Source organism: Podarcis muralis, chromosome 5, assembly GCF_964188315.1.
Source record: "Podarcis muralis chromosome 5, rPodMur119.hap1.1, whole genome shotgun sequence".
NCBI lineage: Eukaryota > Metazoa > Chordata > Lepidosauria > Squamata > Lacertidae > Podarcis > Podarcis muralis.
Genome location: NC_135659.1, coordinates 56791084 through 56815225, shown reverse-complemented (window position 1 = coordinate 56815225; position 24142 = coordinate 56791084). Strand labels below are relative to the sequence as shown.

Sequence of the window (24142 nt, the reverse complement as noted above, 5' to 3'; positions counted from 1 at the left end):
ACTAGAACACGCCACTGGAGTCTGTGTCTGTAATATGAAGATTATATAGATGCCATTCACAAGTGTTAGTGAGCTCTATCATATTCTCCATCTACACTTTTTCAGTGGTTGTGTATTCCAAGCCCCATGAAGGTTTGGAATGAGCTATTGATCCACTGTGCAGAATTCTGCTGGGGACTTCCTCCTGCTTCTCTCTGCTCATCATCTTTTCCCTTATTTGGTGGCAAAATGAATTATTCCCCCTTCCATTCTGGGGAGAAGGGCTCTGGTAGAGGAGAAGAAGACAGGTGATGAAGGAGCAATTGGGTTCTGATCCTGCTGAAAACCTACTAGGATAGAACTTTGCCACTTCCCATTTATGTATTGTCCCACAGTGAGAGAAGGAAGTTGAAAAGCTTAGGTGTCTGCATCCTAGTTTCTTCTAGACCAGGAATGGGAAATGTGTGGTGAACTACACTTTTCATCATCTCTAACCATGATGGCTGGGGCTGATGGAGTTGGAGTCTTAACTAGAGGGCTACAGGTCCCCCTCTTTTAAAGCTTTCTGCCTCTGTTTTTTGAATTAAACAACTAATCAATCTATTCAGTGCAGTCATAAGACTGGAGTAGCCTCTATTTGTATCACTCTACCATGTGCATGTGTGCAAGCACAGGGCAAAGAGATAGAAATCTTAAACAGAGCCAAAGGGGGTGAGCAAATGTACTGTCCGCAGCATCTGCCCACACATTTCCGGGCACTGAGCAGCTGGTGCGAATGCCCAATCAGGCGCTGACTGCTCTTGTGTTTAAGGGCTGCATCTCACTCCCACCCACTCTCCCTCCTAGGTTGCATCCCTCAGCGCTCCTCTGTGGCTGTCCCCTGTGCACATGAGTGGCAGGGATGTCAATGCTGATCACTCACTGTGCACATCAAGTGTAATGAGCTGTCTGCAAAGGCATCCAGAGCAGGGCTGGGAAAGCCAGCCATCCTGCCTCTCAGCTTGCCTTTTAGCCTGCTTGGATCTGTGTGGGACTCCAGGTGTTGTTGTGGTGAGCAGGTCAGCCTAACAGAGCTTAGAGAGAGCAGCTGGCATCCCCTTCTGTTTGTTCAGGCATTTTTCTGTGGACCATAGTTTTCAGCAGAAAGACTTTTGCTAAATACAACCTCTGTTCCTTGAAATCTGCAGTAGTAGTGCAGACCAGCACTCCTCCACCTGTGACCACATGCCAATCTCATTGCAGGAATGGTAGTAGTGAAAATATTGAGCATAAACAGCAGTTCAGCTTTGGAACCCATAGATCAGTTTTCAAAAGTTTGATATGCACTGCAGCAGTTAGTGTTATTATTCATTATTATTATTGCACTATCCGTGTTAATGGCCTTTTATAAAATATAAAAGCATACACTTCTATACAAAGCAACTTTCAGTCTAAAATGTGACACTGGGGAGACGACAGAGAAAGGTGAGGGGAAAGGAGGCACGGCTAAAGTGGTTATCTCCATGGTGTGAAAAGCTCCACTTTCTAATCCTTGCAGATCAAATCTCTATTTAAAGGATAGCTTCAGGGATCTGAACTGAGGCTAGCAGCCCCAAACAGGACTGCACAATGTGTGACCTCCAGACTGAATACAGCATGCCCTTACACCATGTAATAATGCCCACTAGATGCTTGAAAACCCACCTCATTTAGAGGCATGCAACAACAACAACAACAACAACAACAACAACAGAAGATCTAACAACAAAGAATCTTGTGGCACCTTGAAGACTAATCTGTTTATAAATGGTTTATTCTACAATGGTCTAGCCCCGTTGAAACAGGGCATGTAGTTAGCGCACCACTGTTGTGCTGCCATACATGGTTAGATCCACCTGGACTGGGAAGCTGAGGTCCTGTTGTTACAATGAGAGGAGCAAACAGGACAGGGCTGCTGAACCATGCCATTCCTTCCCCCATTTCCTTGCTCCATCCACCTTTCTTCATTCCCAGCTCTCATACTGGAAGCAAGCGAGGAATGGAAAAATCTGACTATGAGGGAAGGTGAGAATCTAAGGTGTCCGGATGCAAAAGAAGGCAGGGGTTCTGCACCTTTAACCATTCTGCACAATCAGCAATTTCAGCAAGAGGAGCTTCATGCAAGCTGCACCTGTTGAAATGCCCTGCAAAGGTGCAGAAGCCCTACCCCCCTTTTTACAACTGGACACTGGAGCTTCCATGCTTCTTTTCTTGTTAGACTCCCACCCCTCACTTCATATGAAGAGCCAGTGTGGTGTAGTGGTTAAGAGTGGTAGACTCGTAATCTGGGGAATCGGGTTCGCGTCTCCGCTCCTCCACATGCAGCTGCTGGGTGACCTTGGGCCAGTCACACTTCTCTGAAGTCTCTCAGCCCCACTCACCTCACAGAGTGTTTGTTGTGGGGGAGGAAGGGAAGGAGAATGTTAGCTGCTTTGAGACTCCTTTGGGTAGTGATAAAGCGGGATATCAAATCCAAATTTTCTTCTTCTTCTTCTTCTTCTTCTTCTTCTTCTTCTTCTTCTTCTTCTTCTTCTTCTTCTTCATATGTGAATGAGGTGGCTGTGTGAAAAGATGTTGGCCTTTTATTGTTACCCCTGCTGCCCTGCATTCGTGGTTTTAAAAGCAGTACAACCTAAAGAAACAAGCGGAGTTTCGTTATCTCCATGCAAAGAAAAACACCATCACCTTTTGAACTGGTCTCCATGGCTGGGTCCTTTAATGGAGGCTTGATCTTCAGGAATTAGCAAGTGAAGCTTTTCATAGCCGAGAGATAAACATTGCCACCTGCTAATTGCTGTAGATAAAATTTCTGGTAAAAGCACACAATCCCTGGTTCAAAAGCCTGCCACCCAGCCTGCTGTATATAGAGCTGGGACGGAAAGTTCACTCAAGCAATTTTTGCCAAAGCCCCCAAATAAAACAGAACAACCTTCCTCCAAGATTGGATTATTTGGGAGGGAAGGGGGTCAAGCTAAAGAGTGTTCATGTTGCTTTAAATACCAGGTGGTTGAGTGTTTTCCTCCTTTCCCCCTGCTTTTATAAAACCTTTTATAAACTCCTTGCTGCCATTGTGGAGAGAGGCTTGGCTGATCTAGCTGCATTCCTGGGACTCAATGCCTCTGGGAACAATGTGGTGGAGCAGCCAAGCCATCATGTGAAATGACAACAAGGCTTTTGTTGTCATTTTTCTTTTTAAGAAAGATGAAAGCTTTGCCCGTTTCGTATTTCAGGTGAGATGGACATTCAACTGCCCCCTGAAAGTCACACAATATTCCCCCTCTTTCGCTGGGGATATACGTTCCTGTGAAAGTGGAGGGGGTTATGGAGCCCAGCACTTGTATATACTCAATATTCTCCCTGCTACCACTCCTGAAGTGAGGTTGGCAAGCTTCACTTGACTTCATTGTGTTAGGGCATTGGAGCAGGACCAGAAAAAGGCTCGCTGATATTGAATACCTGGTAGAAGGGAGGGCAAAATGCAGGGAGCCTAACAGTAAGGTGAGCTGGAGCCAAAGGCATGCAGAGCCAACAAATCTAGCTTTGTCCCCATCCTTTGCCCTGCTGAGCTTTACAAGGGACAACAAAGAGAAAAAAGAGGAAGGAGCTGATGGGCAGAGCCACCCCTGGACTGGTTGAAAGTAAGAAGACAGGCAGGTGAGGGCTAACTAAGGACACATGAGAGTGGGGTGGCACTGCCCCATTGGCCCAAATATATCACTGAATACCAGTTGCTGGAAGTCACAGGTGGGGATAATGCTGTTGCACTCAGGTTCTGCTTGTGGGCATCTAGTCGGCCACTTTGAGGATGCTGGACTAGATAAACCTTTGGCCTGATCCAGCAAGACTCTTCTTATGTTCTTAATTGTCTCCAGTGACTTTTCTCGGCGATCTAGAGCACAGGGGGTCTTGAGTGCAGCACATTTCTTCAGGTTTGTGGGGACAGGATCTAGTCTCCTGGGAGTGGAGGCACATTGCAAGGTGTGCGAAGGAAGCTCCGTTAGGTACGTCTTGCAGAATCCCTTTCAGCACCTGCCTGCACCAAGCCTCCTTCCAGCCCCGGCTTTCAGCTCTTTGATTTCATGACATGCACGTCCACCCGACTCTATATAAATGTGTTGTTATTTTCTGTCTCAAGCTCTCCGGTTGAATACTGAGAGGGGATTACCGCTCTCGGTGAATGAATGATGTAGCCTCATGATGTACTGTCACTATGTATGGATTCATTGCTCAATGGCTTAGGGAAGAAGAATATGCCTGGACATCCAGCAGGGGTGTAACAATATGCAGGAAGATCCGGAGATGGAGGGAGGCCTGCGTGATGTCCTTTGGAGCGTGCTTTATGTACATAATGGAACTGATTGGGTGAATGACAAGCAAAAAGAAAGTGTCCTTTTCTTTGTCCCTTATGCAGTCTGATTCCTTATATAACCCACAGGAAACTTGCACCCCCACCCCCCGCTTTTCTCCCTCCCTCCCCTCCCTCTTTCTCTGCTCTGGTGCCTACTAGAAATTTGACCACATTCACACAGTTGGTGGCAAACAATTTAATTGATAAAACACAATCGTAAATTTATGCTCTCTAGGCCTTTTCATTTTATATTCAAATTACGAACTTGTTTGGCAAGCCACTTCCAAGTGTTTTTTTCTCTGTGTGTCACCTAACAGCATATTTGGATCTCCGTTATGATTTTTGTGCCATTCATGAATGCTGTTAACGCAGGAGGGAATTTGGGAAAGGGATCAAATGGGCTCCACCTGCAGACTTGGTGCAGAGGAGGAATCCTTTTCAAATGGAATTAAACACAGGATGGGACTTTTCCAGTAGTCTGATTGAGCTTTGTCCGAAACTGGACCATGTCTTTTGGGATTAGTTTTTAAATAAATGAATAAATAAATAAGCCTAATTATATGCAAAATTAGCCAGCTTTGTCAGCCTTAGTCAGCCCCGCCTGCCTGCCTTCTTACTCACAACCGGTCCATAGGAAAGATCCACAACATCCATTTAAAGCACCTTCAATGCACATTTAAAGCACATGATTTTCTTCAAAAATTTCTGGGAACTGCAGTTTTCCCCTCACCCAGCTACAATTCCTAGCACCCTTAAGAAATTAAAGTTCCCAGGATCCTTTGAAAGGAAGTTTAAATGTGTGTTGAATGTGCTGTAAATGGAAGGAGCGGCTATGCTGTCCTCAGTGTTGCTCTTGTAGAATTCAGCAGGGAGGGGGATGAAGCCAAAACTAAAATTAGTTGGCTCTGTCATCGTTGGCTTTGGCTCAGCTCCTATTGGCCTTTTTGCCTTTTGCTCCATCACTCTGAATGGACACCAGCCATGGCTCATTTATGTAGCATGATTGAATAAGTATTGATATGTTAAGTATTTCTATACAGCTATATTTATTGTTGTGTGCATGCATCTGGTTATGTGCCAGCTACTTTAGGAAACCTGGCATGTATGTGTCTATAATTTGCCCAAAATAATGCATTTAATAATGTGTATGATACTTCATATAATAAGCAAGGTTTGTTCGTATTTTTAGCAGAACTATAACCCCACCCTCCACCTTGCGTCCCATTGAGCTAAATGAGCAAAACAAAAATAGGAAACAATTGTGTAGATAAGCCCAACGTTGAGATTTTTTTTATTATTATAGAAAATTCTATTCCTAATGCAGCTGTGCAGGGAGGAGCGAAACTAGGATTTATTTCACCCAGATCAGAGACCCAGTTTGGCACATACACACACACACCAATGTGCAGTTGCGTATACACACACACACAGAGAGAGAGAGAGAGAGAGAGAGAGAGAGAGAGAGAGAGAGAGAGGGGCTGGGATCCTCAATAGTGCCATTCTGAAGGGTTCACCAGGGTCAAAAAAAACCTGGCTAGCCCCCCCCCCCATCCCCCACTACGGGTCTATGTGCAGGTTTCACTGTGTTATCTGGAGCTGAAGTTAAACAAAACTGATTTCAGCCTTATGTGTTTTTTTTAAATGGTCAGTTGCTTCTCAGGTTGCACTATACCTTAACTGAGTGGGAGGCCTGATCCATGAAAGGAGTTTCTTGGAGCCCTAGCTCTGTGCAAATATATAATTGTAGGCGTTATCACTATGTGAGCAGAAAAAGCCACAAGGATTTCTCTAGGCAACACAAGGAGCCAAGGAGTAAGACTAATGTTATTTTCTGCTTGTCCAAGGTAAAGAACTAGCTTTTAACTATTTTAGATAAGAGTGTGGGGTAGATTATTAATGGCAGTAGAGCCAGTCCAACTCAAAAGTTGGGGAGCCAGTTTCTGAAATTCAGTGGAGGGGAGCTGATTTTACTGATCTACAGATCCAGCCCCTTGCATTCAATAGCTATTTGGGTACACAGCAGCTGGGAATCTGTATCCTATATCAGTTCTCCTAAATAATAATAATTATTATTATTATTAAATGATAATAATAATAATAATAATAATAATAATAATAATAATAATAAAGTTACAGAGGAATCCCAGCCTCTGTGTAATCATTACTGCATCCCTGATGTCCATACCAGCCAGGGAGCAAGGAACTCCCTTCTCTATTATATGCTAGCCTAAAGCCCAACAATGTCAAGTGATGGTTGTAGGAGCAGCTTGAGATCCAGGAACATTCAGCTGGTGGGGTTTCCACCATACTTCCATCTACCTGTGCTTCTGGTGGGTGGAATGGGGAGCTTCATGCTGGAGAAGTGATGGTGGTGTCACTCCACACATGGAGGCTAGCAGAGTTGTTTTGGACTGGATGGAGGGAGACCTCTACCCGATCTCTAGCATGACCAATCAGAGGGTTGGAGTGCAGCCTAAGCAAGGAGATTTAGTTCACATATCCTGCAGCTTTAGTTCACACAACTTTGCATTTGCTAAAAGCCCCTAGGTCAATTGGAGCAAAATCCAGGCAGAGTTAACTGTGTCCCCTTGATAATAGTGGCAGAGTTGAACCTGGTAAGCTAAGCCCAATTGGACTTCTGATGTACTGCAGACAACCTGTGTGGTATAGTGGTTAGAGTGTTGGACTAGTACCTGTGAGATCAGGGTTCAAATCCCCATCCAGCCATGAAGCTCTTTGGGTGACCTTGGGCCAGTTACTCACTCTCAGCCTCACAGGGTTGTTGTGATAATAAAATGGAGAGCTATGTATTTCACCTTGAGCTCTTTGGATGAAAGGTGAGATATGAATGAATGACTGAATGTACTTTGGATGGATCGCACTCAGGATTCCCATGTATATGTATATGTGTGCGTGTGCATTTGCTTCTAGGAGAAGAAAAGGGACAAACGTACCTTTGGTAGATCAAATATACAGCCCAAACCAGCAATGTATTTCTTTCTGAGACTGAATGCTTTGTGTGTTGCAGGTATTGCTGGGACCCCTGTGACATTCAATGAGAATGGAGATGCCCCAGGCCGCTATGACATCTACCAGTACCAGATCAAGAACACTACACCTGAGTACAAAGTTATTGGGCACTGGGCTGATCATCTGAACTTAAAAGTAAGCAAGATCTTAGATTTGCCTGAACACTGAAGGGAATAAGCTTTTACTCTGAAGCTCCAGTGTTTTAATTAGGAAATGGATATGTACTTATTGTATGCTCAAGGGCTCTAGTTTAAATGGGATTATCCTTATCCTTATACATAGGCATCATTAATATCATACAGAGAGATTTCTGAAAGCATTTAGCTCTGGTTTCTCTCTGATCTCTTTCATTGCAACAGCCCAACTTATGCCATGGGTAATAAAGCACACTAGAAAACTGGATTTTTAATGGGAACACATGCTTTAAAAAGTATTGCACTTGACAAATTTATGGGCACCAGCCAGACTTAAGATTTAAGGCCACAATCTCAATTGGGAAGAATTTGACAAATCTTTAATTTAAGACTCCCAATTTGTCAATGGGACATAGTGTTTATTTTTGGTTGACTGTTCAACAGAACTGAATTTCAACAGTAAAATTTGACAGTAAACAAATCCAGAATCTGAAATATAGTGGAATTCTAAACTTGTGCAAAGTTTCATTTCAGGTCTAATTCAGAGTTGGCTGAGTATCAAGACAAAAATTAACCTATCAAGGGGAAGGGGCAACAAACTGCAGTGTGGAATTGCAGGTCTGTAGTAAATATGAGAAACTGTGAAGGAGGGAAATGAGAGATGTATTAGACCACGTAGCATCTATGAACAGTTGATTTAGTTCAGTAAAATTAGTGTCAGTGGTTTGACTAGCAACAACACTTACTCTGTGACATGATATCAGGTTAGAATTGAAGAACAGGAGTGTCTAAGCTTGAATTAGTAGCATTTCATGCACAGCTGATAGACATGAGAAACTAAATTAGGGTTGGAAACTTGTGGTTCTCCTGGTGTTGTTGGACTGCAACTTCTACCAGCCCCAGGCAGCATAGCCAATGGTTGGGCATGATGGGAGTTGTAGTCCAAAAACATCAGGAGGACCACAGGTTCCTCACACCTGAAACTGCTACTGAATCAGAGGGAGCAATGCTAGAAAAGCTGGACATGGCATAGACTAGAGCAAGTGGTTTGCAGAATTGGTGAGGGATGCTGACCCAGCCCCTGCTGTGACCCAGCTCATGCCATGTTAGTTCATGGTGGTTGGTGAGATTCTTGCTTTCTCTCTGCTGCAGATGGAGCGCCTGCATTGGCCTGGGGGAGGCAACCGTGTGCCCACCTCAATCTGCAGCCAGCCATGCAGGCCGGGTGAAAGGAAGAAGCTGGTGAAGGGCATCCCGTGCTGCTGGCACTGTGAGCGCTGCGATGGGTACCAGTATCAGCAGGACGAGTTCCACTGTAAGGTGTGCCGGCTCAGTGAGCGCCCCAACGAAAACCACACTGGCTGCATCCCCATCCCCATCGTCAAGCTTGAGTGGAGCTCCCCTTGGGCTGTGGTGCCCGTTTTCATTGCCATTGTGGGCATCATTGCCACCCTCTTTGTGGTGGTGACATTTGTGCGCTACAATGACACACCCATCGTCAAGGCCTCGGGGAGAGAGCTCAGCTATGTGCTCCTGACGGGCATCTTCCTCTGCTATGCCACCACTTTTCTGATGATTGCAGAGCCTGACTTGGGAATCTGCTCCCTGCGGCGTGTCTTCCTGGGGCTGGGCATGAGCATCAGCTACGCTGCCTTGCTGACCAAAACCAACCGCATCTACCGCATCTTTGAGCAGGGCAAAAAGTCGGTCAGCGCCCCCCGCTTCATCAGTCCTGCTTCTCAGCTGGTCATCACGTTCAGCCTCATCTCTCTGCAGCTGCTGGGGGTCTGCATCTGGTTCATTGTGGACCCCTCGCACTCCATCATCGACTATGAGGACCAACGGACTACGGACCCTCGCTTTGCCCGGGGGGTTCTCAAGTGTGACATTTCTGACCTCTCCCTCATCTGTTTGCTTGGGTACAGCATGCTGCTCATGGTGACCTGCACTGTGTATGCTATAAAGACCCGTGGGGTTCCTGAGACCTTTAATGAAGCCAAGCCCATTGGGTTCACCATGTACACTACCTGCATCGTCTGGTTAGCTTTCATTCCTATCTTCTTTGGGACATCACAGTCAGCAGAGAAGGTAATGAAGAAAGGGCAAGGGCAGAAATGGGGTGGGGGTGACTGGTAGGTCTGATTGTTTCACTCTCAGGTGCATTTGTGATGAAACACATCTGGGCTGCTGGTGTCCTAGTGCAGTAGAAATGGTACTACTCCTGTTTTCTGTTGGGATTTCCCTGCACAAATCTCTGTGGCTTTCTTTTTTCTTTACTTCCCCAATTTATCTCTCTTCTAGACACATTTTTCCTTATTTCCCCCTCCTGCATTCTCTTCTCCCACTTTCTTTCCAACGTAGTGCTAATGTGATATCCTCACTCTTTCCCTACTCTCTTTCCTTTGCCTCCTTGACATTTGCTTCATGTGGAAGACAGGCAATGCACGCTATTGAATCCTAAGCCAAGGTGTCTTGAACTGTGGTCCACAGATAGGTGCCACTGCACTGCCCCAAATGCAGTTTGGTATACTGGACACAGGATACAACATTCTGAGAACCCAAGCTTTCACATTTTTATGGCTGAGCAGATAAACTTCTGATTTATCAAAAGCTGGAGGAAGTATTTGAGGAGCTTGTAAGTGTTCAGGGGAAGATCTGACAAAAGCAGAGTAAATCATGCATGATAAACAACTACATGCAAATTTGCCCTAATTTTGACTATGCTTAATGAAGAATATGAGTTGACTTGAAAGAATGCACAGGGATATATCTGTCAGGAGAGAGCAGCCTGTCTTTAGCCCAACAAGGCTATGTAATAGCAGACAGACATTCTTGGATTCTGAAAGCACATGCTTCTGGAATCCTGATGGAATAATTTTGGTCTGCATCTTTGTTTCTCTTGCTCCCAAAGGTGTTGGTAATAGGATAGCGGATCACGCTGGAATAATTTAGCTCCTCCCAAAGTTTTCTGCTGTCAAAGTTTTGTGGCTACCAGCAGGAGCACCAAAAGGTTTTCTAAAATGATAAACAATGTGGCATGGGAAGATCTTCTAATAGTATCATGTGCAGATATGCACATGTGTCCATTGCACAATTGATCGTGGTCTCAAGGCATATGAAGTGTCACCTTACTGAAGCGAAGCAGGTCTGGATCCGGTCAGTGCCTGGATAGGTGAGAATGAAATGTATGCCACCTTGGGTTCCATGATGGAGAAAATGGTGAGATATAAATATAATAAAATGAAACTGTCTCTAACTGCAGTGCAGGATGGAAGGGGATCAACATGGCCCAAGAAGACATGTGGTATTGATTGTGGGAACAAGTTATACATCTGTATGTTCCTATAGATCCAATTCCTGAAGAAAAAACCCAGCCTGCTCAGGCAAGCTTTTACTGCTGAAGTTATTCTTAATGCTTGAAATGTGGATGCACTGTTGGTAAGAGCTGCTGCCAGCTGTAAGGCTGCTGGCAACCGCAAGCACAGGTCATAGTGACTGAAGCCATCCATGGTTCCTAGAGGACTGGTGCTCACTGAAGAGTGTAAGTCATCTGAGGGCACACCTCATGGGCCTTGAGCTTGTAAGCCTGAGGATATCCCCAGTAAGCTGCAGATGAAGGCAATTCTTGCCTGTCACTTAGTAGAGAGGAACTCCGAATGTTGAGCAGCGTTTCCTAAACATTTAGCCTATCCGAAAAGGACGAAGAAACAAATTACATTGCTCCTTTGCCCTCGTGATTTGTTGGCTATCAAACATACACATTTTCTGCATTTCTCTGAATAGTTCCTTGTGTTTTTCCTTGCTTCCCATCAGCCCAAAAGTAATCATTTAATACATTGTCACTGTTAGAAAGGGTCAGATCTTTCAAAACCCAAGAAGAGCTGGATCTAGTCCATCATTCTGTTTGCACAAGCAGAAGCCCACTACAGAACCTAAGTACAACAGCTCTCTCCACTTGTGATTCCCAGCAATAGGCATTCAGCTTAATTCTGCCTACATCTTTACACCACTTGCTCTGGCACCACCTCTCTCTTCATTTCTTATGAAAGCATAATAAGAGGGTCAAAAAACCAAATAGCACCTCTGCATGCACAAATTAAACATTTACTGTCCGGTTATCTGCTACGTCTACTTTGCATCAGTGTTGCTGTAATTACAATGCTGTAATTCTAGTCTCTGGCTAACACATAGGGGCAGAATCATTCTATGTGGCACTATAGAGCCTCAAACTATCTGGCCCAGCTCCTGTTGTTTGAGTAAAGATCAAGTGGCTCCTGTCTCGACTGCTCATAGCCCCTGTGTACCCAGCACTTGCTTTCTTTTTCCTGAAAGAGAAAAGGAAAGGAAGGCATCAGCATAGAAAACAGCTGAAAAGGAGACCTCCAAGATGAACTGGATGTATTTTTTATTAGGCCCAATGCATTTCAATGAAGCCTCTTCTTTAAGGAGACTGTTCATGCAAATCAGCCTCCTGTATTATATCAGAGATACTACAGAGTAATAATCGAGGCTACTTTGCCTGACTAGAGTTTCTCTTAGTCCTGGGATACAGCTTTTCAGCAGTGAGGTCTCTGTCTGACACAGATGGGTCAAAATAGAAATAGGAGATAGGGTCAATGGGTTTATGGTCTGTTACTGAATTGGGGAAACAAAAACCAGGGGCCAGAGGTAGGAAGCATGATCATGGCTGGTCTGGCTGAGCCAGGAAAGCTGTGATGCTGTCAGAGGATGAGTTGATGCAACTGGCATAGAAGTATTGATTTTGTAAGGCTTTGGGTGCTTGTGTTGCAGGAGGTAAGCCTTTATGCTGGTCTCAGGTTAGGGTGGCCATGTGTCCAGCTTTACAGTCCTTTGAAGGGGTGCCTGGTTTGAAGATAAAGAACCATGAGAAGGAAGAGCACAGGCCTTGAAGTTGCCCATCAGCAGTTAGCACCCTGAACAGCAGAATAGGCAGGCACACAGATTGCTCAGTCCCATTGCTCTCCCATTGCGGAAAGATAATAATAATAATAATAATAATAATAATAATAATAATAATAATTATTATTATTATTATTATTATTAATACCCCGCTCATCTGGCTGAGTTTCCCCAGCCACTCTGGGCAGCTCCCAATCGAGAGTTAAAAACAATACAGCATTAAATATTAAAAACTTCCCTAAACAGGGCTGCCTTCAGATGTCTTCTAAAAATAGGATAGCTGCTTATTTCCTTGACATCTGATGGGAGGGCATTCCACAGGGTGGGCACCATTACCGAGAAGGCCCTCCATTGTATTCCATTTCTGTTTGTATTCCATTTCAGTTCAAACAGAAATATATTCCATTTCTGTTTAAATTATAGTTTTCTTTCATAATTTGCATGTATACTTATAAATGAGCACACACAACTTTTATGCAAGCCTCTGTCCTCCTTCGCCTTTTTGTTCTTCCAGTGTGAAAGTGGCCATTCTATCCAGGTTTCAGGTCTCCCCTGGAGCCTTGCAGAGTTTTGCTCAAAATGTAATAAGAAAGCAAAGCAATCCACATTTCTAGTACACCTGTGAGCTTTCTCTTCAGACTGTCAAGGAAGGCCATACAAGAGAACCTGGCACTCAGCTTTCATGCCTTTTGCCTGAAACAACCCTGAATACTTCTTTGCTCTTACATTCTGTTCCTATCTCCTTCCTGGAGAAGGCTGCCCCTTCTGATCAGTTAAGGCTGTGGTAAACTGCCTCTCCTGTCCCTGCAATGTGATATATATATTTATTTTTATTTTTTAAATGGTTTAAAATGCACAGAGCCACCTGGCACCATTCACCAGCACTGCACTAATTTAGTCTAGAGGATTTTTCCTGCATATTCCGGCCTGTGTTATCAGCACAGGTAATCTGGCTGAGGGAGAAAGACAAGAGCTACTGCTCACTCACTGAACTGTGCGCTTCCCCACTCGATTACTGCGTAGTTGGGAATTTAATTAACACCTGGGTGTTTTGGCAACACTGAGCTCCCATGACAGATTCCACTGCTGTGGGAGAAGTGGCGCATCTTGCAGCAGCAAGGCTAAGAAACAAAATAATTCCCTCATTCTGGTCACAAGCTCTCCAGGGCCTTGTCTTCAGTGGCAGATCAGGTTGAGCTAGAACGTGACCCGGAGGAATCGCATTAGCTAATCCAATGTTAAACACAACTTGGCAAGCAGTGGGAAAGGAAGCGCATTAAGCCTGATGCACAGCTGGTGTAGAGCGGCCTAATGCCGGAGACTGTGAGGCCTGTTTTGGCCCTGGTGAGAATCTGTCCCTTCATGCTCTATTAGCAACACAAGGAAAGGCATTATTTTGGGCCCTGAGCATCCCTGACCTAATGTCTCTTGACATCTGTATAAATCTGTTGTAAATACAGGTTTATTAGGGAGGATGTGGATGCAGTCCATCAGTCACTGGTGCTGGGCAAAAACTGTATGCATTAATGTGGATTTTAAGGGGTTTCCATACCAACCCTACTTAAATGGATGAGTGATCCCTCTGGTATGCTGTTTTCATCTTTTGCAATAGCAACTTTTCTTACTATATTGGTGTGTGTGTATGTAAGAGTACACACACACACATTAAAAAGCTGGGAAGTTTAATTCTATGAATCTATAATTTTGCCTAAGACAAAAGGCTGGGATCTAGAGGACCATGTGGCTATTTATTTCTGCATACTCTAGAGAAAGTTGGACTTATGTTTTTCGAACATTAACACCTTAGGTAAGGTTCATAACTCAGCAGAAGAGCATCTGCCTTGCATGCAGAATGTCCTAGGTTCAAACTCTGGCATCTCCCCTCCAGGTAGGGTGGGGAAACACTCCCTCTCTAAGGGAGGGAAGGCTGCTGGCAGACAGTATAGACAATACTGAACCAGATGGACCAGCAGTCTCATACCTTTTAAACTAGCCTCCTGTATTCATGCAAGTTAGTCTAGAGCCCATGTTTGAGATAAAGCTTTCCCCTCTACTAAGCTCTATTTAGAGGGGTCTCTCTCTATCAGTGGAGCATCTACATATCTGTATAGCTATGATGGTGCATGGAATGAGCTCTCTAACCCATTAGTTGCTTCTGAATTTCTAGCAAACTCTATGCGGCAGTTTCCCACCACAAAAGAACAATGAAATGTTCTTTTGAGGCCCAACATCAGCAGAAAGGAATGCTAGGGAGCTGCAGAGTCCTTGGACTGACAAGGACCCACTGTTACCTGTAGACACCCCAAATGTCTGCTGAGCACTACCATCTTTGTTGGGCCATAGTCCGACATGTTCATAAAGTTAAAATACGTTAATAGGTGCCAGCTCCTGGGGGCCGAGGCACTTTGGACTTCCCAATGTTTCTTTTTGAGGGGGCCAGGGCCCCTCAATGTTCAGAGGGCATTCAGCTCCACCCCCGGCTCCTCACAACGTTGCTTGCACGACGTCAGGATGTTGCGTAACATTGTGCACATGACATCAAGATGTCATGTGACACTGCATGCACGAGGCCAGGACAATGCTCATGCAATGTCGGAACATCACGTCATGCCCCCTCAATCATCTTGAGAAGTTGGTGCCTCTGATTACATTGTAATATAGTATGGTAAATTGAGAGGCTCTGTGGGTGCCATGATCCCCTATAGGAGGTGGCAGCACATTATGATGGCACACAGCCTTTTAAAAATGTAGTTGCCAGCTACAGTTGCTCTCTCCTCTTAGCTAGAGAGAGGCAGTTGCTTTCTCAAGCAGCAGAAGTAGGGCCAATGCCACTGTGCTGCTTGTGTCCTACAGTAACTACAGTCCCTCCTCCTCGTCCTCCAGGTATAGCAGCAAGTGCCCTTATTGCTCATCTTCACTTAAGATTCTTCTCAAGGTGTGCCTGGTGGCTGCTAGCATTGCTGAGCCACAGCCCATGCAGTTTTTACTCCTACACTTCATAATGTGTGGCTTGTAGGCTTCTGCTTGGAAGAACAGAATGAAACATTCTCAATTGCTGTGTGTGTGTATGTGTTACTCTAGGTGTCTGTTATCCTTTACAAGTGTCATTTTGCAAGCCGTGTGGGTGAGATACAATCTCCAAAAAGGAAAAAAAACAGAGTCTGATATAGTAATTATCTGTTTCTCTGTGGTATCTATGGTATCTCTCTGCCTCTTTTCTATATTGCCTAAGTGACACTTAACGGTCTCATGCTTTCAGTAGAGCTGTGCACTAAATATGCCCCTGATGTGCTCGGCTTTTACCGATTCAACCAAAGCTTTGGGGAAGGGTGCTTCCAGGTGGGAGCTTACTGTAATACTGCAAACGGTCATGCAGACATAGCAAATGGACAACTTGCTATGTTGTTTATTTTAAGTTTTGGGATTTTCTCCAGGATAAATCCAGATTAAATGGGGAAGAGAGAACAGGAACTGGTGTTTTGTTGCTGATTGGATACTGCAAAAGAATTGCAAGCATGAGCAGCACCCATTCCACAATAAACACCCATCTGGAAGCACCTGAAATAGCATCCATTAAGTTTCATGCCACACAAAAGGAGGAGTTTTTAGTGTAGGTGTGGCTAGCCTGCGACCCTCCACATGGCACTGAACTAGAACTCCCATTATCCTTTGCCAATGGCCATGCTGGCTGGGGCTGGTAAAAGTTATAATTCAGCCACATCTTGAGGGCCACAGGTTAGCCAGCTCTATTATAGTAGGTTTGTTTTCAAAAAGGAAAGGAAATAAATAGATGCTGGTTTTGTATCTGGAAGCAACTGTCATCTAGAAGGCCTTACCATTAATCCTAGCTGTGTAAACTGTGCTACTGTGTACTTCTTCACACAGTGGTGAAAGCAGATTTGCTGAAGATTCACGCTTGAGAATTCATACATGACTTTGTGGGGTATACAGCGTAAAGTGTTCTGTGTGTAGACATGAAAAAATGTCACGTGTGAAGCAGCCTCTAGCAATAGGGGCAAATGCTCCACTTCAATTGCACTCATCCTTATTATTTCTGAATGTGTTCCAGGACATGCTTCTGGCATTCAGAACTAGTTCTGGCTCTGAGCCTTGTTTCAAATTAAGCCCCAAGAACAGGATCTGCCTGTACACATCAAGCAAGATTTTCTTTGTGAGGATATGCCATGAGACCAGTGTGGTGCATTGTTGGAACCGGATCTCAGCTCCAACCCATGCATGTGATTTCAGTTGCTGATCAATCTTATGGTCCAAAATTAATCTGGTGTCATGCTAAGGTTGTCCACTAAAAAAAAAAAAAGGGGACAGGGGGATGAAAAAACAAATGGAGCAGGGTTTCCATTTTGATGAAATGGCAGGGGAGATGCTAACAAGAAAGCAGGTTTCCTAAGAAATTATTTCCCAAAACAAAAGCTCCCTTAAAGCTAGTTTAATGTGCTCAGCATACTGTGGGTAATAAAGATGGAAATGATAATGACTGTAGATTATGCGCAAGGTTGCTCACCTCCTCACTGCAGCTTGTCATGGGATAATTTAGGGCTGCCGAAAGCTAGCTGTCAAGTTGCAATTCGACATGAAGCTTTGCCTCACTTTGGGGGCTTGTAATATACAGTGTTCCTCTTCTATTAGGCAGCTAACAAGCTTATTAGAGGCTATCGTAACAATGTTCCTGGCTCCCTTTGGAGCCCACACAACAGACCACCTTGCTGAGGTTTTCTGCTCTTTGTGTGCAACCAGGAACAAACATCCTTCTCAATGTAGCCAACCAGAGTCCTTCTCCTTGGGAGATACCAAACCTGCTCAGTTGGACAGCTTGTCATTGCTAACTGTTGTAAGGGGGATAGCTTAAAACTAGATTTGCTTAAAAATAGAAAAAAACACTAGCCATTATTTATTATTATTATTATTATTATTATTGTTGTTGTTGTTGTTGTTGTTGTTGTTGTTGTTGTTGTTATTAAATTTGTATACTGCCCTTCACCCAAATATCCCAGAAAAATGCAAAATGGGAATACAAAATGTGTAATGAAACAAAACAAAAAAGCAACCAACCACCCCTCCCACAAACACATTTAAAAAGCCATAGAATGTTAAACAGCTGAGCACCTGGTTGAAGAGAAACATCTTCGCCTGGTGCCTAAAGATATGTGATGAAGGTGCCAGGCGAGCCTCCCTGGGGAGAGCATTCCACAGTTGCATTTATAAGATCTGTAACATATCTGTCTATTGCTTTCAGCATCAGCTTTGAGCAAAGAATGCTTTATTCTCTTGCACTTTGATCCTTTTGTGAGAATTGACATCCCACAGCCTCCTCAGATCCTTTCTTTGAGGCCCATTTAAGACTGTAGCCAGTTATTTCCCAGCCCACTTTGAGTTTTGTACAGTCTTGTCCAAGGCTAGTTAACTCCCTGAGATGTTTACCACTCAAGATGCAGTGGAACTACAAGTAAAACAAATGTGCATAGTAACTATTATATATTTATGTCCCCTTAACTCTACCAAACCTGGATGAAGTGTAACTAACGGCCATCCATGCTTCCATTTTTTCTGTGCCTTCTAGGCGTGGGTCTGAGAGGTTTTTCTTTTGTCCCAGCACTTTGCTCAAAAACCCCCACTGTCTAATAATAATAATAATAATAAATTTTATTTATATCCCGCCCTCCCCAGCCGAAGCTGGGCTCAGGGCGGCTAACAACAATAAAACAGTACAAAAGTACAGCATAAACAATGCTCTAAAATCATTCATTATAAAATTAATTATTTCAAGCCACTGGCAACCATTGGGCCAGAGCTCCGCGAAGATTGCCGAGGGAGGGAGTCAGGCTGTGCCCTTGCCAAAGGCCTGGTGGAACAGCTCTGTCTTGCAGGCCCTGCGGAAAGATGTCAAGTCCCGCAGGGCCCTGGTCTCTTGTGACAGAGTGTTCCACCAGATTGGAGCCACAGCCGAAAAAGCCCTGGCTCTAGTTGAGGCCAGCCTAACTTCTCTGTGGCCTGGGACCTTCAAGATGTTTTTATTTGACGACCGTAAGTTTCTCTGTGGGGCATACCAGGAGAGGCGGTCCCGTAGGTACGAGGGTCCTAGGCCGTATAGGGCTTTAAAGGTTAAAACCAGCACCTTAAACCTGATCCTGTACTCCACCGGGAGCCAGTGCAGCTGGTATAGCACCGGGTGAATGTGATCTCGCAGTGAAGACCTCGTAAGGAGTCTCGCTGCAGCATTCTGCACCCACTGGAGTTTCTGGGTCAGTCTCAGGGGCAGCCCCACGTCTACTGCTTAATCAGAGCCAATGTCAGCTTATAGAAATCATTTACCCATCCTAAGAAATCATAGGACAAAAAGAAGTATAGATGAGTGACTGTGAAATCTTCCAGGACTTCTGATTGATGGAAGCAGTTGCCAATATCAAAAATGTTGCTAGGATTATGGGAAAAGCTTGGTGGTGGTGGTGGTGGGGGGGGGGGAGATGGGAATTTCCATGGCTATCCACCCAAAAGGGGTCCATTCTCAGTCGGGTCCAATCCACTCTTCTTGCATTTCATAGCATATTGAAAGCATCATTTTGATTCCAGGCAAAGGAGGACTAAAAAAATCATTACTCCAGGGTTAAAAATCATGCATCTCCAGGGTTATTGATGCATACCCCCACAAAAAGGCTTTGTTTATAACAGGGGTCAGCAACCTTTTACAGCCATGGGCCAGTCCACCGTCCCTCAGACCATTTGGTGGGCTGGACTATATTTTGAAAAAATAATAATGAACGAATTCCTATGCCCCACAAATAACCCAGAGATGCATTTTAAATAAAAGCACACATTCTACTCACATTAAAACACCAAGCAGGCCCCACAAACAACCCAGAGATGCATCACACGCTGATTCATGGACCGTTCACTGGCCGTATTGAGAAGGCAATTGGGTCTTAGGTTGCCTACCCCTGGTTTATATTGTGCCATTTTCAGCTGTGTAACACATTTGTAATATCATTGGGGTTGCCATTTTCTATGTGAAATATTTACATCAGAGATGAAGATCCCCTGGTTATTTTTGTACATATCCTATCATGCCTGACCATTGACCATGCTGGCTGGGACTGGTGGGAGTTGGAAACCAATGGCAACTGGAGGGCTGCAGATTCCCCATCCTTGATCTACATTAGCCTAGCAGTCAGATGTGCGGAGAGAGATAATTTCTAATAAATGGAGGTACTTGCACACCCCTGTGTTACCACATCTCATAGTATGTGCACCAAACACTAGTTATTGTTTGGTGTTGACAGACTCTAGCAGCTGTTGTATCATTTGTTTCTGCAAATTCAAAACTGACTATTAATTAGCATTAAAGCTGAACTAAAGAGGGGGGGAAACAATGAGTATTAAGAAGCCTAGGTAATAGCCCAATTGTGTTGAAGGAAGATAGCAGTAGGATGCATTTACACAGCAGTGTTTAATTGCCAGCACAGGGGCAGGAGCTTCCTAAGTTAGAAGCAAGGGAGAAAACCCCTGAAGTGAAGGGGCATCAAACTCTCTATCAAGAAGAAAATGTGTTGCTACTTTGGGCAGACTTAATTGAGATGCCCATATTTAGAAGATGAGATGTAGGAGTCCACAGAAGTTAAAGTGTGTGATCCAGATAATTTTATGACAAGAGGCCCAGGAAGCTGTTGGGGAATGTTTATTGAATGGAACAGAAACATTCTGAAATAAAGTTCATCGCCTAACACTTGTGCTTGGTCTGGAGATGATGCGCTGATGTTTCACTCGTTAACTTTGGACATTTATCATGATGGTTTGTAACTGCAGTAACCATTGGATTGCAGTCAAACTCAGGAAATAGGTGGGAGAAGCTGTAAATGCAGAAGTGTTATGTTTAACAGTTTCCTAAGAATTCAGGTCAAATCAGGAAAATACCAGCCACTCACGATCATTTCAGGAATAAAGGTAAAGGTAAAGGGACCCCTGACCATTAGGTCCAGTCGTGACCGACTCTCATCTTGCTTTATTGGCTGAGGGAGCCAGTGTACAGCTTCCGGGTCATGTGGCCAGCATGACTAAGCCGCTTCTGGCAAACCAGAGCAGCGCACAGAAACGCTGTTTACCTTCCTGCCAGAGCAGTGCCTATTTATCTACTTGCACTTTGATGTGCTTTCGAACTGCTAGGTTGGCAGGAGCAGGGACCGAGCAATGGGAGCTCACCACGTCGCGGGGATTCGAACCGCCGACCTTTGATCGGCAAGCCCTAGGCTCTGTGGTTTAACCCACAGCGCCACCCGCGTCCCTATTTCAGGAATACAACTGTGCTAATTGAGAGGAGGTAGATTTCTGATTCCTGCTCTGGACACTCACTTTTGTAGACATTTTATTTCATATTTCTTCCCCCTTAAGACTGAGAAGCACAATCCCTTATTCATTGTCTCTTGGTAAAGGAGAATGTGAAATATTCAAGGCAGGTACTGCATCTTTTGTCTTCATAGTGTAAATGGGGCCTTGGAACTAACCTGGGGCTTCCAGGTGTGATTGTAGTACAAAGATTATTACATTCCCTGGTCTAACAGTCTCCTATCTAGGTAGCTTTTGAAAAGCATTCAAGTTGTGGGAGTGTGTGGTGTGCGCTTGCGCCTCTGCACTGTGTGGAGCTGAAATTGCACCCTGTTTGCTTCTTCACAGCATCTGCATGGAAGTGGCTTTTTGATCTGTGTGCCCAAGTGAAATTGCCTCATTCCTTTCTCCCGAGGGAGCAACTGATGAGATCTCAGTGTTATTTTATTAATTTTTCCCACCCTGTGTCTACAACTTTACACGGAGGCAGCAGATTATTCTAACAAGTCCCCCAAGCCCTTTCTCAGAGGAGCCTCTTATCCTAACAGATCCCGGTGGATTACAGAAATAGCAATAACCGAGGATCTAAAGAAAGAGACAATTTCCTCTGCTGATAAGGCAGAAGCCAAATAGCATCATCATTGTCTATGCCACTATTTATCGCCTGCGCTTTCAGAGATATGGCAAGCAGGGGAGGGAAATAATCCGGTGCTCCTTGTTCCTTTTGTTTCTTTAGCAAAGGCTCATGGTGATAATAAATAACAAAAGTGATAATTGGGTATTCTGCCCAGGTGACCAGGGCCCCATAATGTTCCAACACAAAGGAAGGGAGGAAAAGAGGCATGAAGTCCACCAAGGGCAATATAGGTTTTGACTCCACAGGCAAATTAATCCAAAATCAGGAGCGTCTATAAACAGAGGGTTTAATTTAGAACAGCTTGGGTTTACCTGTTCAGATGTGCACTGACATTATTTGTTGCAACAGTTCAACCCTAATCAGAACTTAGGAGGACAAGACCTGTAGCTGATCTCCACAGTATTAGGGACCCTGAAGAGCCACTGGATCCAGACATGACTGCCCCAGGACTAGAGGTTCCCACACCAGCTGCCTGGCTGGGTCTCAACACACAATTTCCAGGGCTATAGGAGCAGGAGATAGCTATCCATGTAGGGACTTTAGAGTCACCACTATGTGCTGGTTAGGAGCACATGAGGCTACTTGAGAGGAAGGGGAAGTGCATGGAAGCATTTGCTTAGATCAGAGCCTGGTTAGGAACCAGGAAGCGGTGGAGCTTCCAGCTCCCAATCATTGCAGAAGCAAGGCTGCCTTCCAAGCTCAACCCTCATTAGCCTGGGGAAAGGGACATGTGCATTCTTCCATGGTGGCTACTAAGTTCTGGGGACTGATGAAGGGTGTTGGAGAGCCCCCCCCCCCGAAAAAAAGCGTATGGACAAAATGTATGTGGAGTTTCTGTGAATTAAATATATGCCTCTTTTCCCATGGAAAATATTTGTGATTGTGTGTTGGCCCAGCTCTGTCCACTTTTGGGTATGGTCCCACTGTTATTGGAACATAAGCTCTGACAGCTTTCTGCTGAATAATATGGCCCACCTCTATACTAGACTAACACAACAATTTTGATCAAGAAAAGCATCTATAGCAGGCTTCCTCAACCTTGGCCCTCCAGATGTTTTTGGCCTGCAACTCCCATGATCCCTAGCTAGCAGGACCAGTGGTCAGGGATGATGGGAATTGTAGTCTCAAAACATCTGGAGGACCGAGGTTGAGGAAGCCTGATCTATAGCCATGGAGTCCAGGTACCATTGAATGTAACTGCGTCCCTGTTCAGCATCACCCACATGGGTGGGTGCCCATCATTTCATTTGGATACACTGGAGCATGCTGAGTTGAGGTGGAGTACTAGATCCACAGACAGACAGATGTTTCATTTACTGCAGTCATCAGGAAAACAAGAATGGAGGAACTCTGTAAGATGAGTGGTTGTTTTTTGGGCTAAAGTCCTAGGTTCAATCTCAAGCATCTCTAGTCAGAGATATCCTGGAGACCTGCTGCTGGTCAGGGTCAATAGGACTGAAAGAGATGGGACAATGATCTGATTCAGTATACGGTTACTTCCTATGACATATATAGGAAGTTGATTGAGGCTGAGGTGGGCAGAAAGGGGAAGGACTCAAGAAAGAAGAAATGGGAGCTGTCCAAGAGGGCAAAGTAAAAAAAAAGTGACCCTGAGAAATCCAAGAGAGCCAAGGCTGATTGGCTCCCTGGAACATCAGAGAATGGTACTTTAAGTGAGCCAGGAAAGTAGTACAATGTCTCCTTGACATATAGTCCAATATCTGATGCAGATATTCTCTCAGGCCAGCTCCCTTTGCCCTCAGTCAAGATACCAACTGTTATGAGGAAAGAGGAGGCTCCAGAAAGCTTTGTCTTATGCTTCTAGCTTAGAATATATCTCAAAATTGGAGTTATCACCCACAAATGGAATAAAAGGTCGGCATGTTCTTCACCTAAGTATCAGCACCATTTGGAATAAATAATCTTCCAGCCTGGGCTACCACATTTGAGGATACCTATCCAGGGCTCAGCGAGAGCCTCTCTCTAGGGACAGCATCCACTGTCCTTGAAACGTTGTGCCCTGCCTAAGCCACTTTTGATTTAGTCAATGGAGGCAGGTTTATTGTTTTAAATAGAAAGCATTGGTAAGTACTCCAGTGGGAGCATCATGACAGTGGCTGCTGCCTACACAAACCCATTAGCAGCCACTCTGCACCTCCTTTTTCTTCCTCCTCCAGCTCTGCTCATTAAGAGCAGCTTCTTGCCTCTCAGCTTTTATCAATATCCCAGAGCCTCTGTGACAGAAGGTCCCCAAATGCAACCATCTTTGCAGCATGGTAGTATTCCCCCCCCCTTTTGTTGGTTAAATTTTATTAAACACTTTCTGAATATGATTTTACAGCATAAATTAAAATTATTTTTTATAGCAATCGGCATATTAAAGTGGAAAAATACACAGAGCTTTGCAAATGTCATAACCCAACAGGAAATTAACAGGTAAAATTTTGAAAAATAACAAGACAAACAGGAAAAAGGAAAGAGCACTCTGTTCCTCACCACCCCATTATGGTGTGTGTTGATTAGGGATGCTTTCAAAATTCTCTTGCTCTGAAAACTTCTCTCAAGATTCCAAAGTTTTGCATTACAGCGGTACCTCAGGTTATGTACTTAATTCGTTCCGGAGGTCTGTTCTTAATCTGAAACTGTTCTTAACCTGAAGCACCACTTTAGCTAATGGGGCCTCCCGCTGCTGCAGCGCCGCCAGAACACGCTTTCTGTTCTCATCCTGAAGCAAAGTTCTTA

At 44.5% G+C, this 24142-nt stretch overlaps 1 protein-coding gene across 1 annotated transcript in view; it reads left to right on the top strand.

Annotated features, from left to right (window-relative positions):
* Positions 1-24142, top strand: part of GRM4 (glutamate metabotropic receptor 4) — a 297558-nt gene that overhangs the window by 248505 nt on the left and 24911 nt on the right. The window contains exons 8-9 of the mRNA XM_028734059.2: positions 7374-7510; positions 8662-9597. Coding sequence (XP_028589892.1) covers positions 7374-7510; positions 8662-9597 — 1073 coding nt within the window. The remainder of the gene's footprint in view (positions 1-7373; positions 7511-8661; positions 9598-24142) is intronic.